The sequence below is a fragment of the Sarcophilus harrisii genome, chromosome 1 (assembly GCF_902635505.1).
Source record: "Sarcophilus harrisii chromosome 1, mSarHar1.11, whole genome shotgun sequence".
NCBI classification, from domain to species: Eukaryota; Metazoa; Chordata; class Mammalia; order Dasyuromorphia; family Dasyuridae; genus Sarcophilus; species Sarcophilus harrisii.
The window spans coordinates 366,427,809-366,447,644 of record NC_045426.1 but is presented as its reverse complement, the minus strand read 5'-3'; the positions used below and the strand labels follow the sequence as shown (position 1 = coordinate 366,447,644).

At 36.9% G+C, this 19,836-nt stretch overlaps 1 protein-coding gene across 1 annotated transcript in view; it reads right to left on the bottom strand.

Annotated features, from left to right (window-relative positions):
* The window catches only part of LOXHD1 (lipoxygenase homology domains 1), a 275,750-nt gene that overhangs the window by 113,860 nt on the left and 142,054 nt on the right, over positions 1-19,836 (bottom strand). Inside the window, exons 18-22 of the mRNA XM_031945992.1 lie at positions 18,971-19,131; positions 15,762-16,218; positions 14,875-15,029; positions 4,982-5,115; positions 1,416-1,600 (exon numbers count right to left, since the gene is read on the bottom strand). Of these exons, the coding sequence (XP_031801852.1) occupies positions 1,416-1,600; positions 4,982-5,115; positions 14,875-15,029; positions 15,762-16,218; positions 18,971-19,131 (1,092 nt within the window). The remainder of the gene's footprint in view (positions 1-1,415; positions 1,601-4,981; positions 5,116-14,874; positions 15,030-15,761; positions 16,219-18,970; positions 19,132-19,836) is intronic.

Below are 19,836 nucleotides of genomic sequence, written 5' to 3'. Positions count from 1 at the left end.
CCTTCTTTCTGGGATCATACAGTGAACACCCAATAAATACTGTTGGGAGATGAAGTCACCCTTAGGGATGGATGAAGTCACCCTTAGAGACGACTAGAGCACTTTGTCCCCTGACTGGAGTTAGGACACCTCTAACCGGCCGGCCTAGGCCATTCTCATGATGCCAGTCTCCAGCTAAACTTTTGTAATTATTGCCAACCATAAAACCTTTTCCTTTTCCTTTTCCTTAAAGAACAAGTTCTGGAGAAAAGACAACAGTTCACTCTACATATCCATTCAAATTCCAGACATGGCTGTTTTACTTTTATCATCTCTCTGAAATATAATCTTTGTTCAGGTCCTCATCACTTTTCATCAAGAGTATTCCACCTTTTACTTGATCTTCCTGTTCCAAATATCCCACACTGTTATCAAGGTAATTTTCATTAACTAAATATCTTGACCATCTGACATCCTATTCCAGTGATTTCCTATTGGCTTTAAAATAAAATAGAAAGTCTTATAGTTGGCTTTGAAAGTCCTGCACAATTTGGCCCTCATCTATCTCTCCAGCTTTATTGTTCCTTATGTGTCTTCCTGCACTCCACTATCCAAAATGACTTCATTCACAACACATCTGTCCTCATATCTTTACACTAACTGTTCCCTATGCTTAGAATGTCCTCCTTCTTTATTTCCACCTCACAGAATCCCTCTTTTCTTTTTTAAGATGCCATTCAAACACTATATTCTGATCTCCACTCTTCAGTAATGCTAGTATCCTCCCTCCCAAACTACCTTGTATTTAATTATTTTGTGTGTGTGTATGTATTAACTTTATTTTTATGTGACATATTTTTATGTTTTTGAATCTTTTCCCTATTAGAATGTAAACTTCTTGTGAATACAAATTATTTCATTCTTTGTACATGTTCCTCCCTGGCCTTGCACGGTACCTGATGCAGAGCAGACATTAATAAGTACTTGCTGATTGATAGAAGAGTGCCTTGCACATAGTAAGCACTTGATAACTGTATGTTGAATGTAATGGAATTGAAATAATTAGAAACCAAAGCAGGATAGCGTGTGATTAAGTGCCACATATGTAGCATAAGTAATCGCTTCTGTGGGGAGTCAGAGGGGGCAAATCCGATATAGACTGGAGATTTTAGGGAAGGTTTCAAGTGGTAACTTAAGCTGGATTTTAAAGGATAAGCGACATGGGGCACTCCAAGAAGGAGGCACAGATATGGAAGCAGGAATGAACATGGCACATGCAGCCCAATGAGGATGCCAGATAGACCCAAGAGGGTTTATGAGGGGAGAAGGCTGAATCATGTGGGGAGAAGCAGAATATGGAGGGAATACAGCCTGAGGGATTTAGGAGTCTCAATTGTTGATGGGAAGGAATGAATCAGCACAAGGTCAAGGGGAACCTTTCATATCCAGGGCCAGGTTGGCAAGCCCAGCATCTTCAGCTCCTCCTCCTCCTCCCTCGCCCTCTTCCTCTTCATTCCCCTCGTCCTTCAGGATATATGACTCATCCACTGGGATCAGCTCCCTGGAGAGCTGCCCATCGTCTTCATCGACTGCCAGCCAGCGTTGGCACGGGAAGTAGTACCTAAAAGGAGACAAGGGAACTATGGTAGACTGGCGCCTTAAACTCTATGAGAGTCTCTGGAAGACAGGGAGGGAGCCATTGTCAATGTCAATTAATAGGAACACCTTCTGAAGCCCTCACCTCCTCCTACATGGCCATATAGGATCCCCAGCAAAGTCAACAAAGACCTTTTTTTCCTCTAAAAGTTGCCAGAACTGCTTGAAAGGACCCAAAGTTTGAGGGAGTTCTGCTTGAACTCTTTCCCACAAGCATCTCAGAATAGGTAATTGATAGGTTAATAAGAATATCAATTAACTAAGGTTTGTGTTCTGGCCCCTGGACAATTTATCTATTTGAGCAACCTTAGCCCTAGAAGGACCACATTAAGTGATCCAGAACTAGTATAATTTTACCTTTTTTTTTTTTTTTTGCTGAGGCAATTGGGGTTCAGTGACTTGCCCAGGGTCACACAGCTAGGAAGTGTTAAGTGTCTGAGGTCAGATTTGAACTCAGGTTCTCCTGACTTCAGGGCTGGCTCTCTATCCACTGCACCATCTAACTCTCCCTAATTTTATTTTAAAATAATATTTTCCATCCTACTGTATCGATTTTCTTTGCCTCATGGACAAGAAAAATGCATCATGTCAAGTGTCAGAGCTTGGTCTTTTGAGATATTCTTAAATTCTGGTTCTTCTAATGATGTTAGACATGTCAGTAGTTAGGTAGTATAGCAGATGGAGCACTCCACCTGGTGTCAGGAAGCCCTGAGCTCAATTAGGGCTCACACACTTACTGCGTGACTATGGGCAAGTCACTTCATTTCTGCCTTGTTTCAATTTCTTCATTTGTAAAATGATATTATTATAAATAAAACTAGTAATATTATTTATCTTCCAAGATTGTTGCAAGGATAAAAAGAGATAATATTTATAAAATGCTTTTCAAATCTTAGAGTTATTATATGAATGCTAATTGTTATTATTATTATTGTATTTTTCTGAGCCTCTTCCCCCTTATACAGCAAATGATGTTATAAAACTTGTGTTATTTCTATAGCTGTAGTTGGTAACAAATTTTATATATAGGGTAAGAATGAGCTATGTATTCTGTAAAATACTACATAAATGTGATTTATTACTAGTTACTAGATTAAAGTGCTTGGGATTTAGTAGATGAAGTAGAAAAAAGCTAGGGCAGCTGCAGGGAAAGAAGATAGTCTCCCAGGAGGTGCCTCAATGCAGGGGCTAGATAATTTAATCGTTAACTGAAGATCAGAGCGGGAAAAAACTTGCCTGTGGAATTATTAGATTATAGAATGAATGTCAGAGCCAGAGAAGATCTTATATCTAGAAGGGATAGATCATTTAGGTCTGTGCTTTCATATTTTAGTCAAGGAAACTTGGGCCCACAGGGGAGAAAATAATTTACCCAAAGTCACAAAATTGTAAGGAAGAGATTCCAACTCCAAACTCAGTGTGCCACCAAACCACACCACATTGGAATTTAGGCTTACAAATAATTCTGCATTCAAATTGTACTGTCAAAAAATTAACCTAACTTACTGGAGTTTCTACTTTGTTTCTGGAAAGCACATCCACCCTAATTCAATTAAGGATCTGTTTCACAGTCATGAAATTCTTTGAAGGGTTCTGAGAAGATTCTATCATCCCTAGATATTTGTTGCCATGATTGTAATGATGTTTGAAATCCCTTAACAAGATAATCCCAATGTGTTTTGGTCTTCTAGAGGGTCTAACTAAAACACAACCAAGATAGGAAGAATCATAGAATCTCCATGACCAGATAGAGATCTAATTATAGGATCATAGAACCAAAACTTTACAGATGAAGAAATTGAGATCTAGAGAGATGAGGTACAGTACTAGAAGTCATAGTGGTGGAGCTGAGATTAAAACTGAAGTTGTATGTTACCTGTATTCATCCCTCTGCACCATGCTGCTTCCATCCTTTTACAAGGAAGTAAAGGGAAACCCCCAGAGAGGGGGGAAAAACTGATCGCTGTCACAAGAGAAATTTGTAACTGAATAATAATAATAATTTTATTATAATGATTAAGCAGCTAGTTGCCACATATAAATCCTAAAGGGACTGGGAGGACCTTGTTGCACTCTACAATAATAGGGAAGGTAGGAGTGGGGAAGGACTTGGAGGGAATAAAGTAAATTCTGTTTTGGATATATTGAGTTTAAGATGTCCAGTGGATATGTAATTCAAGATGTCTAAAAAACAATTTGGAGTTACAAGATTGGAGATCAGCAGAAAGTTTAAGGCAGGAAAGGTAGATTTAAGAATCATTAACATAGAGGTAATAACTAAATTCATGGGAGTGGATGAGATCACTAAGTGAAATAGTTTAGAGGTAGAAGAGAAGAGGCCCCGGGATAGAACCCTGAGGAATACTTAGGGTTAGAGGTAGTGATTTGGAGGAGGATCCATCAAAAGAGAGAGAAAGAGTAGTTAGAAAGAAAGAAAGAAAGAAAGAAGAACCAGGAGAGAAAGTTGTTCTGAAAACCTATAGAGAAGAGACTGATCAGAGCAGTATCAAAAACTACAAATAGGTCCTGGAGAATCAAGACTGAGAAAAAGCTATTATATCTGACAACTAAGAGATCATTAATAATTTTGGATAGAGCAGTTTCAGTGAAATGATAATTCAGAAGCCAAATTGTAAGATACTGAGAAGAAAGAATGAGAAGAGACAAAATAGAGGCACCTATTGTAAAATCATTTTTGAAGAGTTTAGCTACAAAGGGCAGATATGGGATGATGACTAGTAAGGATGGAAGAATGAAGTGAGGATTTTTTTTTCAGGATAGAGGAGACATAGGCAATAGGAAATGAGCCAGTACAGCAGAAGACACTGAAAATAAGTGAGAGAAGGGATGACAAAAGGGACAATCTACTGGGAGAGACACAATGGAATAGGATCATTTGAATAAGTAGAAGAGTTAACCTTGGTAATGAGTTAGGCACAGAGATGAGAGAGGAGAAAGTGGCCAGGTTTAATACTTAAGAAATCATAGTTGTTCCCATCTATAAAATTATGATCTAGAATCTTCTGTCATACTGTACCTCCCCAATTCTGAGACATCCTTTTTCATATAAACCAGACTTGAAGACTAAGTTTCGAAGTCCTAAGTTAGTTTTGCTACAGACTTTATACTAAATTGGAATAGAGGGATCTTTCACCTGTGTTCTTGGAATCACTTAATTTGGTGTCTATTTTAATTATGTCAAAGGGTATCATTAAGTGACAAAATGATAGAAGAGGGTAAGATCTGAAGTTGATCACCTAAAGCATGAGAAAAAAGAATGGAATGTACACAAAGGACAAAATTTGCCTTGGCCATTTGTCTGTGAGTCTGCTAGCCCCCCACTCACGTGGTTTCATTATTTTGGTCCGTGATGTCCACTCGATCAAGAAACCAGCCAGAGGCATTGCCAGAGTTATCATGGCGAATCCTAATCTTCTTTAAGGGCCCCAGGTCAATGGCGTTGATGATGAATGTGTCTGTCTGTAGAGGGCAAGAACTCAGAATTCAGGAGGAAGGAAGTCCTATAATACTAACCTATTTCTAGATTTTCTAGAGGAAGCTCAAGATCAATAATTTTTTGGAACCCTAAATTCTGCAGATTGACACATAAAACATTCAGTAAGTCAATCAACTATTTGGTGTAGATACTCAATAGTTTATGCATGCCATGAAATTCTGTTTTCTTGCTTCTATTTACTAATGTTTAATCATGGAAGAGGATGGAGGAGAGAAGGCTGAGATGGAGATATATAGATATGATATAATATGATATATCCATGTGTGTATGTTTACTTGGCATAGTAGGTAAAAAGCTGGACATAAGATTAGGAAGAATTCAATCACAATCACAATTTTGTGTCAACTACTAGCTAAGTGACCCTAGACAAGTCAATAAGCCTGAACTTTAATTTTTGTACATATAAAATAAGAATAACCCTGCTTATCACTCAGAGATATTGTGAAGATCAGATAAGGTAACATGTAAAGTCTTTAGCAAACCCTAAAACATTTATAAATATGGAGCAATTTTTAAAAAATTTAATTAAAGCATTTTTATTTACAAAGCATATGCATGGGTAATTTTTCCAACATTGATTGTAAAATCTTTTGTTCCAAATTTTCCCCTCCTTCCCCCATTCCCTCCCCTAGCTAGCAGGTAGTCCAATAAATGTTAAATATGTTGAGATACATGTAAAATCCAATATATGTATACATATTTATACAGTTATCTTGCTGCACAAGAAAAATCAGATCAAGAAGGAAGAAAAAGGAATACTGAGAAAGAAAACAAAATGCAAGCAAATAACAGAGAGAGTGAGAATGCTATGTTGTGTTCTGCACTCTGTTCCCATGGTTCTCTCTCTGGGTGTAGATGGCTCTCTTCATCTCTGCACAATTAGAACTGATTTGAATCATCTCAATGTTGAAGAGAGCCATGTCCATTAGAATTGATTGTCGTATAGTCTTGTTGGTGCCATGTATAATGATCTCCTGGTTCTGCTCATTTCCCTTAGCATAGTCTCTCAAAGTCTCACTGAAATCATCCTGTTGGTTGTTTCTTACAGAACAACTGTATTCCATAGCATTCATATACTATAATTTATTCAGCCATTCTCCAATTAATGAGCATCCACTTAGTTTCCAGTTTCTTGCCACTACAAAGAGGGCTGCCACAGACATTTTTGCACATGTGGATCCCTATTCCTCCTTTAAGATCTCTTTGGGATATAATCCCAATAGAAATACTGCTGGATCAAAGAGTATGCATAGTTTGATAACTTTTCAAGCATAGTTCCAAACTGCTCTCCAGAATGATTGGATCCGTTCACAATTTCACCAAAAATATATCAGTCCCATTTTTCCCGCATCCCTTCCAATATTCATCATTATCTTTTCCTATCATCTTAGCCAATCTGACAGGTGTATAGTGGTATTTCAGAGTTGTCTTAATTTGTATTTCTCTAATCAATAGTGATTTGGAGCAACTTTTCATGTGGCTACAAATAGTTTTAATTTTTTCATCTGAAAATTGTCTCCATTTCCTTTGACCATTTGTCAAATGAAGAATGGCTTGAACTATTATAAATTTGAGTCAAGTTTCTATATATTTTAGGAATGAGGGTTTTATCAGATCTTTTGTATGTAAAAATGTTTTACCAGTTTATTGGTTTCCTTCTAATCTTGTCTGCATTATTTTTGTTTGTACAAAAACTTTTTAACTTAATATAATCAAAATGATCTATTTTGTGATCAATAATGATCTGTAGCTCTACTTTGATCATAAATTCTTTCCTACTACACAAATCTGAGAGGTAAACTATTATATGTTCTTCTAATTTGTTTATAATATTATTCTTTATGTCTAGATCATGAACCCACTTCAATCTTATCTTGGTATGCGGTGTTGGTTGTGGGTCTATGCCTACTTTCTGCCATATGTTTCCAATTTCCCCAGCAGTTTTTGTCAAATCACGAATTCTTATCCCAAAAGCTGGGGCCTTTGGGTTTGTCAAATACTAGATTGTCATAGTAATTTACTGTCTTGTTCTGTGAACCTAACCTATTCCACTGATCAACTTTTCTATTTCTTAGTCAATACCAAATGGTTTTGATGACCACTGCTTTATAATATAGTTTTAGAGCTGGTACAGCTAGGCCACTTTCATTTGTTTTTCTTTTCATTAATTTCTTTGAAATTCTTGACCTTTTGTTCTTCCAGATGAATTTTATTGTGATTTTTCTAGGTCAGTAAAATAGTTTCTTGGAAGTTTGATTGGTATAGCACTAAATAAATAGATTAGTTTAGGGAGTATTGTCATCTTTATTATATTTGCTTGACCTATCTACAAGCACTTGATATTTTTCCAATTGCTTAGATCTGACTTTATTTTGAAAATAAAGGGAATGAAACATGGAAAGTGTTTTGTAGTTTTGTTTATATAGTTCCTGACTTTCCCTTGGCATATAAATTCCCAAATATTTTATACTATCAACAGTTATTTTAAATGGAATTTCTCTTTGTATCTCTTACTGTTGAATTTTGTTAGTGATGTATAAGAATGTTGATGATTCATGTGGATTAATTTTGTATCCTGCAACTTTGTTAAAATTGTGGATTATTTTTAATAGTTATTTAGTTGATTCTCTAAGGTTCTCTAAGTATACCATGATATCATCTGCAAAGAGTGATAATTTGGTTTCCTCATTACCTACTCTAATTCCTTTCATCTCTCTTTCATCTCATTGCCAAAGCTAGCATTTCTAATGCAATATTGAATCATGAGTGATAGTGGGCAAACTTGTTTCACCCTGATCTTATTGGGAATGGTTCTAGTTTATCCCCATTATATATGATGCTTGCTGATGGTTTTAAATACATGCTACTGACTGTTTTAAGGAAAAGTCCATTTATTCCTATCCTCTCAAGTGTTTTTATTAGGAATGGATTTGGATTTTATCAAATGCTTTTTCTGCATCTATTGAGATAATCATATGGTTTTTGTTAATTTGGTTATTGATATAGCCTATTATGCTAATAGTTTTCCTAATATTGAACCAGCCCCGCATTCCTGGTATAAATCTTACTTGGTCATGGTGTATTATGCTGGGGATGATTTTCTGTAATCTTTTTGCTAATATTTTATTTAAGATTTTAGCATCAATATTCATTAGGGAGATTGATCTATAATTTTCTTTCTCTGTTTTCAACCTACTAGTTTAGGTATCAGTATCATGTCTGTGTCATAAAAGGAATTTGGTAGGACTCCTTAATTCCCTATTTTTTCAAATAGCTTATATAGCATTGGGGCTAATTGTTCTTTAAATGTTTTGGTAGAATTCACATGTAAATCCATCTGGTCCTGGGGATTTTGACTTATATTTTGTTCTATTTCTTTTTCTAAAATGGGACTATTTAAGTAATTTATTTCCTCTTCTGTTAATCTGGGCAATCTATATTTTTGTAGGTATTCTTCTATTTCACTTAGGTTATCAAATTTATTGGCATAAAGTTGGGCAAAGTAATTCCTAATAATTGCTCTAATTTCCTCTTCATTGGTGAATAGTTCTGCCTTTTCATTTTTGAGACTAATAATTTGGTTTTCCTCTTTCCTTTTTCTAATCAAATTAACTAAAGTTTATTTATTATGTTGGATTTTTTCCATAAAACCAACTTAGTTTTATTTATTAATTCAATAGTTTTTTAGTTTCAATTTTATTGATCTCTTTTCATTTTTAGAATTTCAAGTTTGGTATTTGATTGGAGTTTTTTAATTTGTTCTTTTTCTAGCTTTTTTAGTTGCAAGCCCAATTTATTGATCTTCTCTTTATCTATTTTATGCAAGTAAGCATCTAGAAATATAAAATTTCCACTTATTACCACTTTGGCTACATCCCACAAATTTTGGTATATTGTCTCATTATTGTTATACTCTTGGATGAAATTGTTGACTGTGTCTATGATTTGCTGTTTCACCCATTCATTCTTTAGGATGAGATTATTTAATTTCCAGTTTCTTTTTGGTCTATTTTCCCCTGGTCTTTTATTGAATGTAATTTTTATTGCATTTTGATCTGAAAAAACGCATTTACTATTTCTGCATTTCTGCATTTGATTTTGAGGTCTTTATGTCTTAAAATGTGGTCAAGTTTTGTACAGGTTCCATGAACTGCTGAGAAGAAAGTGTACTCCTTTTTGTCTCCATTCAAATTTCTCCAAAGATCTATCATATTTAGTTTTTCTAGTATTCTATTTACCTTTTTAACTTCTTTCTTTTTTTATTTTGTGTTTTGATTTTTCTAGTTCTGAGAGAGCAAGGTTGAGATCTTCCACTATTATAGTTTTGCTGTCTATTTCTTCTTGTAACTCTCTTAACTTCTCCTTTAGGAATTTAGATGCTACACCACTTGATGCATATATGTTTAATATTGATATTGCTTCATTATCTATGGTAGCCTTTAGCAAGATATAGTTTCCTTCCTCATCTCTTTTAATTAGATCGATTTTTGCTTTTCCTTGATCTGAAATCAGGCTACCCCTGCTTTTTTTTACTTCATCTGAAGCATAATAGATTCTGCTCCAGCCTTTTACCTAAATTTACTCTGTATATATTGCTCTGCTTTAAATGTGTTTCTTGTAAACAACATATTGTAGGATTCTGGCTTTTAATCCAGTCTGCTATCCACTTATGTTTTATGGGAGAGTTCATTCCATTCACATTTACAGTTAAAATTACTAATTCTGTATTTCCTGCCATCTTATTAACCCCAAATTATACTTTTCTCTTTCATTTTCCCCTTTCCCTCTTCTCCAGTATCTTATTTGTGAGCACTACTTGCCTCAAACAGTCCTTCCCCTTTAGAGATCCTATCCTTTCTTAAACCTTTATCCTATTATTTCTGTTTTCCCTTCTATTTAGCCTACACCATTCCTTTTCCTCTTTCCCCTTCCACTATTCTATAAGGTGAGAGATGTCTCTCAGTGAAACCAAATATATCTAATATTCTTTCTTTGAGCCAAATCTGATGAGAGTAAGGTTCACACCCTATTCATCACTCTCTCTTCTTTCCCTCAATTATGATAGCTTTTCTTTGTCTCTTCCTGAGATGTAATTTCCCTCATTTTACCTCCATGCTCCCCCCTTTTTTTTCTGTTATAATCCCCTTTCCACCTATAGTTTCTTTTTTATATTATAACAATAAAATCAGATTATACATGTACTTTCTATGTATATTCACAACAGAAATGCAGTCCTCAAGAGGTTTTTTTTTCTTTTTACCTTTGTATGTTTTTCTTGAGTTCTATATTTGGAGATCAAATTTTTTGTTTAACTCTGGTCTTTTCATAAAAAATACATGGAATTCACTAGTTTCATTGAATGTCCATCATTTTCCCTGAAAGAAAATGCTCAGTTTAGCAGGGTAATTTATTCTTGGCTGTATTTCAAGTTCCTTCACCTTTTGGAATATCAGATTCCAGGCCTTTTGAGCCTTTAAAGTCAAAGCTGCTATATCCTGAGTAATTCTTATTGTGGCTCCTCTGTATTTGAATTGCTTCTTTCTGGCTGCTTGTAATATTTTTTCCTTGGTCCAATAGTTCTGAAATTTAGCCATGATATTCCTTGGGGTTTTAATTCTGGGGTCTTTCAGGAAATATTCAGTGAATTCTTTCAATAATCATTTTATCTTCTGATTCTATGAAATCCAAGAAGTTCTCTTTGATGACTTCCTGAATAATAGTGTCTAGGCTCTTTTTTTCATCATGTATTTCAGGGAGTCCAATAATCCTTAGATTGTCTCTCCTAGATCTATTTTCCAGGTTGGTTGTTTTCCCAATTAGGTATTTTATGTTTTTTTTTTCTATTTTTTTCATTTTGTTGGTTTTGCTTGACTAATTCTTATTGTCTCATTGAGTCATTCATTTCCATTTGTTCAGTTCGGAATTTTAGTGAATTATTTTCTTCATTTTTTTTACTTCTTTTTGAATTTGTCCAATTGAATTTTTGAATGAGTTGTTTTGTTCTATAGAATTTTTTTCCATTTCACAAATTCACAAATTCCATTTCCATTCACAAATTTTAAGGAATTATTTTCTTTTTCCATTTCACAAAAACTGTTTTTCTAGGAGTTGCTTTCTTTTTCCATTTTATCAAATTTATTTTTTAATGAGTTATATGCCTTTTCTAAACTCTCTTGCAAAGTTTTCATTTCTTTTGCCCATTTTCCTTCTAGCTCTCTTTTAAGATCCTTTTTAATTTCTTGTAGGAGAGCCTTGTGTGATGGGGACCAGATTATATCACCTTTTGAGGCTTCATCTGGAGACAATTTGTCTTTAGGATCCTCAGGGTTTGAAATCTGTTCTTCTCTTTTACCATAAAAGTTGTCTATTGTCAGAGTCCTCTTTACTTTTTTACTCATTTTTTAAAAGAAATTAAGGTCTGCTTTTAGGGTTGGGGAGGTTTTCCAAGCTTACTCTACAAGCAATAGCTTCCTCTATAAGTAGCCTCAGCTGACCTGGGTCAGTGCTAATACACTACTGACTGGGTGTGGCCAAGTCCTGTGAGATTCTGGCATTTGGGGGTCACTACTGATCTTTTGTGTTTGTGTTGGATGTTTTCTAACTTCTCTGGCAGAATGGCCAACACTGCTATAGATTTCTATAGATTCCTCCCCATAAATTCTCTGCCATGTGGAGTCCACACTGCCCCACAGAGTCCACACTACCCTTGGAGTCTGCATCGCCCCAGACGCTGTGCTGGTGATTGTACTCAACTGCTTGTGCTTCACTGCCTCCCTCCCATTTCCAATTGAAACAGACCTTTTCTGGTGATCTTCAAAATTATCTTCTGCTGATAATTTGTTGCTCTCCCAATATTCATGGATTCTGGTTGTCTAGAGCTAATTCAGAGGCTGGATTTGCTAATTAGTCTGAGTTGTAGGAGAAGGTCAGAAAGAAATGTGTATCATCTCCACCATCTTGGCTCTGCCCCCAGAAGTCCAGAAGGAGCAATTAAAAAAAAATTATGCTGCATATGATCATCCTCAAAGAAGCAGCTGGATTATAGTGGATATAGAGAACCTCAGCGTAAAGAAAACCTGGATTAAAGTGCTATAAAACCATGCCTATCCTTTGAAACACAAGTGTCACTACTGGATCTGTATGCCAAAGAGATCATTAAAAAAGGAAAAGGATTCACATGCCCAAAAACGTTTGTGGCTGCTCTTTTTGTTTGCAAATTGAATGGATGTCCTTCAACTGGGAAATGGCTGAATAAGTCATGGTATATAAATGTAATGGAATAATATTATTCTATAAGAAATGATGATCAAGTTGATTTCAGAAAAGCCTGAAAAGACTTATATGAACTGATGCTGAGTGAAGTGAGAAAAACCAGGAGAACGTTGAACATAGTAACAACAAGGTATGATGATCAGCTAAGTGATAGACTTAGCTTTTCTCAGTAATGATCCATGACAATTCCAATAGACTTGGGATGGAAAATGCCATGCACATCCAGAGAAAGATCTATGGAGCCTGAATGAGGATCAAAGACTATTATTTTCTTTTTGCTGAGGCAATTGGGCTTAAGTGACTTGCCCAGGGTCACACAGCTAGGAAGTATTACATATCTAAAAAGCCTATTATTTTCACAGTTTTCCTCTTTTCTTGTGGTTTTTCCCTTTTCTTCTGATTTTTCTTTTACATCATAACTAATATGGAAATATTAAAATGATTGTACATGTCTTACTTGTATTGCTTGTTGTCTTGGGGAAGAGGGAGAGAAAAAAACTGGAACTCAAAATCATATAAAAATGAATGTTGAAAACTATTTCTACATGTAATTATAAAAATGAAATACTATTAAAATGAAAAAAAAAACTTGAGTCTTATCTCTGACATATGCTGATTTGTGTTATACCGAGAAAGTTATAACTCTCATAGAGAAGTCTCTGATCTGCATAGTGGGAGTTTCCTCACTGGGAATTCTATATATGCCAATAGGAAACCACAGATTTGACCTGAAAGAAATGGTCATGATCAACAACAAACATGCAGTTATCATGTACAATGCAGGTTCTGCTCCAGGAAATGGGAAGAAAAACCCCCCAAAAATCCTTACTTTCCTATCCTGCAGAAACATAATGAAATCAATCAACAAACATTTATTAAGTATTTGCTACATGCCAGAAATTAGATGCTGGATATAAAAAAAAAAGCATAAACATTTCATGCCCTCAAAGAGCTTACATTCTAAGAGAGGTGATAACAGGTATTTATATATAACTAGATGGCACAGTAGATAGAGTGCTGGACCTGAAGTCAAGAGCTCTTCCTGAGTTAAAATCTGGCCTCAGCTACTTCTTAGATTTGTGGCCCTGGGCAAGTCATTTCACCTTTTTTGCCTCAGTTTCCTCCTCTGTAAAATGAACTGGAGAAGGAAATGACAAATAACACCAATGGTTTTGCCAAGAAAACCCAAATGAGGTCACAAAGAGTTGGACATGACTGAAATGACTGAACAACAACAAAAATGATAGATAAAGTCATTGTGAATTGGTAAATACCAATCTATTCTTTCCAAAGGAACTGCAGGGTTAGGTTCCTACAGGCCTTTGGTCACAACATTTAATTTAACACTTTCCAGAGTGACCTCACTTAGAAATTAGGGGATTTCTCTTTTTTCTGGACATATCATTGATTCATTAATGTTGAACTCACAGCCAACAGCACTGCCTCATGCCTGACTGAAGCTTACATATTTTCTCCATAAGACACATCATATCTTTCTTGTGCTTAGGAGCACTAGATAGCACTTCAGCACTACATTTGGAGGACATTTTAAACTGTGAAATTACTAACAAAAAGCACAAAATTTTTTTTTAATATGCCACTAAATATGCTGTGTAAAAGACGCTTGTTTATAGCATGAGAGTTGAAACAAGCAGGCAGAATATTGCCTTGTTTGACCTCAGCTGGGAACGTACACATCGGGTGACTCAAACACTCTGCACATGTCTGTGAAAGTGCCCTGAGTATTGATTTGGGGTTACAAATAAAATTGAGTGAGTAGGCGAATTCCCAAATACAGAACCCACAATGAGGATCAGCTGTATATACAAAATAAATACAAGATGATTAAGGGGATTAGCATTAACAGCTGGAGGGATCAAGAAAGACCTGATGTATAAGGGAGTGTTCAATTGAATCTTGAGGGAAACTAAGAATTCTGAAGAACAGCAAGAAGACCAGTAGCCAGACTGTGAAGGGTTTTAAATTCCAAACATAGGAATTTATACTTGATCCTAGAGACAAGAGGTCTAGACCTAGAAAAGCATAAGAGGCCAGAGTTCAACCCCTTTCATTTTACAAATAAGGAAACTAAGCCAAGGGTAGCTAGAGGGTGCCATAGGGCATAGAATGCTGAGCCTGGAGTAAGGATGACTCATCTTCCTAAATTCAAATCCAACCTCAGACAATTAGTGTGTGACTCCAGCCCTATCCTCCCCTGATAATTTCTATACTTTCCAAGAAGTCCAAAGGGACTAGGAGAGACTTGGCCAGTGAATTTTGTCTTTGGAATCTCCCACATCTTAATTCTGCTTGCCTCAGTTTCCTCATCTGCAAAATGAGAGAATTGGACTTGATGACCTCTGAGGTCTATGCTTGATAAATTTTAAATATCTGTTTAAATGTGTTTTACGTAAAGTGTCCTGTAAATAAACTGTTATTGTTGTCATTACCTGTCCTTGTTCAAACTTATTAGATTTGTCTGATTTTCTTAAAGCTCGCTCGCCAGTATCACCATATTCTTCCCCATAGATGTTCAGGTAGACATTGGCATCAGTGCCACCTTTGGGCATCTTCCCTGTGATCACCTGGACTTCATAGGTATTGGCTGTAGACACAGAAAAAGGTAGGATTTAGGAAACCAAGTCCTGGATCGAATCCTGAGAAATCAAGTCTAGTTTTGAGGAAAACAAATGGCTGTCAGCATGCTGGGTTTTCAAAGGTCAAACATAGACTCCTCTAGAATAAGGGTCAAAATTAGCTTCTTGAGCTATCTCCTAGCCCCAGCCCTATCCTCTCCTGCCATAATTGTCCTTTCCAAGAAGTCCAAGGGTATTAGGAGAGTCTTGGCCAGTGAAGTCTGCCTTTGGAATCTCTCATATTCTTATTTCTAAATAATATGCTGCTCTCTCAATATTCTCACCTCTCTAGACTACCTCTTCCAACCCTTTCCCCAGTCTCACCTCCCACACCCAAGCACTCAATGAACTCATTACCCTGAATCCTTCCTAGGGAAAAAAAAAAAAAAAAAAACCTGTTCTCTTAAACCCATTCACTTTAGTATTCTAGTGCTAATTTGTTACCCTTTCCAAGGGTTATCAAGCAGACTCAGAGAGCAGGAAACACGCTTAATCTCAAACACTAACTTTACTAATGGTGGAATTTTGGCACTGGGCCACCTGGGCCCAGATTTGTGACACCTGTAGGTGATTGCCGTTCCTGTCCCCTCTTGGAACCAAACAAGTGAACCTTGCCCTTTGAAAGCTCTGCTCCACAACCTGGTGTCACAAATATGGGTCCGATTGTTCCGGGGGACTTTCCGACCCTGGCTCAGGCTTACGCTCAGGACCGGATCTTCCCGAGGGGGCCAACTCCATGACCAGATCGTTATCCTCCTCATCCGTGGCCAGCCATCGATTAGCTTGAAACTTATAGACATCGACCACTTCCCGCATGCCTGGACCAAATTCTTCCTCTTCGTCCTCCATCTCGGTCTCCTCTTCCGATTCCTCTGAAGACTCCTCCTCGGATGAAGATTCCTCTTCCTCAGACTCCACATCGCTGCTTTTCTTTTTCTTCTTCTTCTGCTCCTTGGCCTTAAGTCTCTCCTTCCTCAGCAGCTGCCGCAGTTTGTCCTTCTCCTTCTTTTTCCGGGCTTCTTCCTCCGGGGTGACTTCCACCTCCTGTAGCACCAGCCGTCTCAACTCCACTGTATCCACGAACCAGCCAGACCCGAAGCCCTCGCCCGTGTGGCCCACGCGGATCTTGAAGATCTCACCCACATCTGCTGCCTCTAGCTGTTGCCAAAGCACAGGTCAGTGCCTTGGAGAATACCTGCCACCCTCCTTCCCCTTCCTCCCCAAGAACAGGTCCCAGCATCCCCAGTCCCCAGGCATAAGATCATAAGGAACTAGGGCTAGAAGGAGCCTCCAAATCTCCCAATTAGTTATTGCTTAGCACATCACATCTGGGATTCCAAACCTGCCTTTCAATGTCTACCATAATTTCCTCACCTTATTAATCATTTCTCCCACTATAGAAATCTAAGCAGGTTGGTCTCCTTGTTGTTCTGTACATATGCCAAGCTCTTTTTTTTCCCTTCATGCCTTATTTCTGTCATCCTCCTACATTTAAGACCTGCTTTTCCTTTCTCATCTAGAAATCTTCCCCAACTTTCAAGGGTGGATCCCACTTCCTCTTTGAAGCCTTCCCTATTGATATGGTGGAGTGAAAAAATTCTCTAAGAAGCATGGCACCACAAAAATAACACTGGCTAGGGACTCGGAATTCCTACCTACACCTGGCTAGCTAGCATTTTTATTATATTACTTTGAGGGGTTTTTTTTTTAAGTGATTTACATATGCTACCTCATTTGACCTGAGTTTAAATCCCCCCTCAGATAGAAACTGTGTTATGAACTTGGGCTGATCATTTGACCTTCTTAGGTCAAAATTTCCTCATTTTAAAAATCAGAACGTTGAACCAAATAGTCTTTAAGGTCCCTTCCAGCAATAGTTCTATAATTCTTTGATCTTATAATATTGTTTCAAATCTTGACTTTGCCACTTATCCATGTGGCCAGAAGCAAGTCATCTTACCACTTCACTTTCCCTATCTGTGAAGTCAGGGGGCTGGACAAGAACAATCACCAAGAACCTTTCAAAACCTATGTCTTCTGATCTCGTGACTCCAATTTCCATTCTCCCTCTTTTGAATTTTGAGAGATTTGAGTCTGAATTGGACAGTCTGCTGCCTGGTTTCATGGTGCATTCTATAGTTTATACTTATTTCATGTTTATTGGATTTATCTCCTCAAATATTTTGTGAACTCCTATAGAGTAGAAACAATTCCTTTCTCAGGTATCCCCAATACTTCTGTAGGAATACTTCCGAATTCACAGGAGATCCTTGATTCATTGTCTTAGCATTTTTTTCAGTCTCTATCATCTATCTATCATTAGTCACTATATTCAAATAAGGACTGAGGAATAAAGTGAGGAAGAATTATTTTCTGATTTCCACATACCATTATCCTCTTCACCTAGTAATTATAATAATAATTTCATGACTTTATACACCATGATCCTCTTAACCCAGTAATAATAACAATAACAATAATTTGAATTTATATGTTTCTTCTAATGTTTTAGTACATTTTAAAAACTATTTTCTCATTGGATTCTGGAGGCAAGTAGGGCAGTAATAATTTATGCTCATTTCACAGGAAAGGAAACTAAAACTAAGAGGCGATACAATGTCGGAGTTGGGATTAAAACCTAGGAATCTAGAAACCATTGTAAAGTTCTTTCCCATATACTCTGTATATATATATATGTGTGTGTATGTGATATATATATATATATATATATATATATATATATATATATATACACATGTATATTTTAGATGTCATACATTGTATGTATGTATGTGCACATATACTATATTTGTATAAATATCTTTCTATGTGACATATATATGTATATATGTACTGAAACAGAAACAGAAATCTCCCCCATTTGAAAATTATAAACTGAGAGGCAGTGTTGAAGCCCTTGGGGAAAATGAATTTACTCTTTCAAGCCAATAAAGGACTTTTTAGTAAATCACTTCCAAAGTACCTCTAATTGTGAACTTTTCCAATGCCATGATAGTGTCAGGATTATTTCTCTTCATCCCAGACCCCACATCTGCCTGCCGACTATCTCCCCCCATACTACCAATACTAGCCACAACAGGAATAAGTATATAGTGTATGTAGCCATCTCTATATAGACTATAAAATATAGTACATTGATTCTCCATACATAAACATAATTGTGTAATCAATAATAATGATAATAGCCAATATTTATATAATGCCTACTTTGTTCCAGGAGCAATGCTAAACACTTTATAAATATTATTGTGCACATATACATGTACCTGTAAGAAATTTTAGGCAGGTATTTATGGCATGTGTATATATGTATGTAATATATATGTGTATGTATTTATATATGTACTAGCCCTCTTCTTCTCATATTGACCAAAATCTGTCTCCCTCATTTTCCCCTCTCTCTCTCTCTCTCTCTCTCTCTCTCTCTCTCTCTCTCTCTCTCTCTTCTCTCTCTCTCTTCCTCCTTCCCTCTCTATCTCTCCCCTCTCTCTGTCTCTCTCTCTTTTTCTCTCTGTCTCTGTCTTTCTCTATCTCCATCTGCCTCTGTTTCTGTCTGTCTCTCTCACACATACACACATACACACACCATCCCCCTGTTCAACTCTATACCAAAATTAACAAAGGGAAGTGAGAACACCATCATGATATAAGATCCTAAACCTTGACTGGGAACCAGGTCCCTGGTAGGCCTGGAGAGATAATTCCTTTCAGTGCTCTAAAGGAATCACGTTCTCACTGGTGCCCTCTGCAATGGCCTTACAAAATGCACCAAGTTGTCTGGACAACTGGACGATACCCAGAGACTCCAACGGGGGCTCTCTGGGAACCCAGCAGGTCCTGATAGCAAGTCCATTGATTATCCTTGTTGCTTTCCCTCTACACAGCATACCTGAAAGGTGTCCTTGTTTCCCCGCTGGAAGACTTTTGAGCGGCTTTTGAGAAAGAGCACTTCGGTCTTGCCGTCTTCTCCGTAGATCTGCATGTAGACCCGGGCACTGGTGCTTGCATTGCCCATATCCCCGGTCACAATCTCCACCTCATAATGGATCACTAGACCAGAGTCAAAGGAGGTAGACAACGATTTAGGGAGAAGGAAACTCTAAAGAGGATCACACTCTAGGGTGACCAGAACTCTAGAGGATACTTCAGTGGAAAGAGAACTTCAGTGGATAGCTACTATGTGTCCAACCTTGTGCTAGCCTCTGTGGGGGACATGGGGGAGAATACGACTGGGTGACTCAGGCATTACATGGTCTAGCTTGTGAGGAAAGGACAAATTCACATTTGAAAAGATAACTAAGTCCTCAGTCTGTAATGGAGCCAATGCCAATTAATAGGTACTTAATAAAGCTTATTGGTTGACAGAAAATTCTCTAGGATTTGAGGAGAGATAATAATGAGGCAGAAAAGGAAGGCCTGCAGAAATGTCATTTGAATGTTACCTTGAGTCTAAGTGACATTTGTCGTGCTTTGTTTTATCTTGTTTTCCATAATGAATAGAAAAATTTATCACTTCTACTCAATCACCATTAAATTGTTTTCTGTTGATACTGTCTTACAAATACAACAAAAACCCACTTTCAACAAAATCCACTTTAGAAATATTACAGTTTTATAAAATGAAGACAATTGCAACAGATTATAGTTTTGATTTGTCTGTTAACTAACAACTATTTGGAGTTGTGAACGGGTCCAACCATTTTGGAGAGTAGTTTGGAACTATGCTCAAAAAGTTATCAAACTGTGCATACCCTT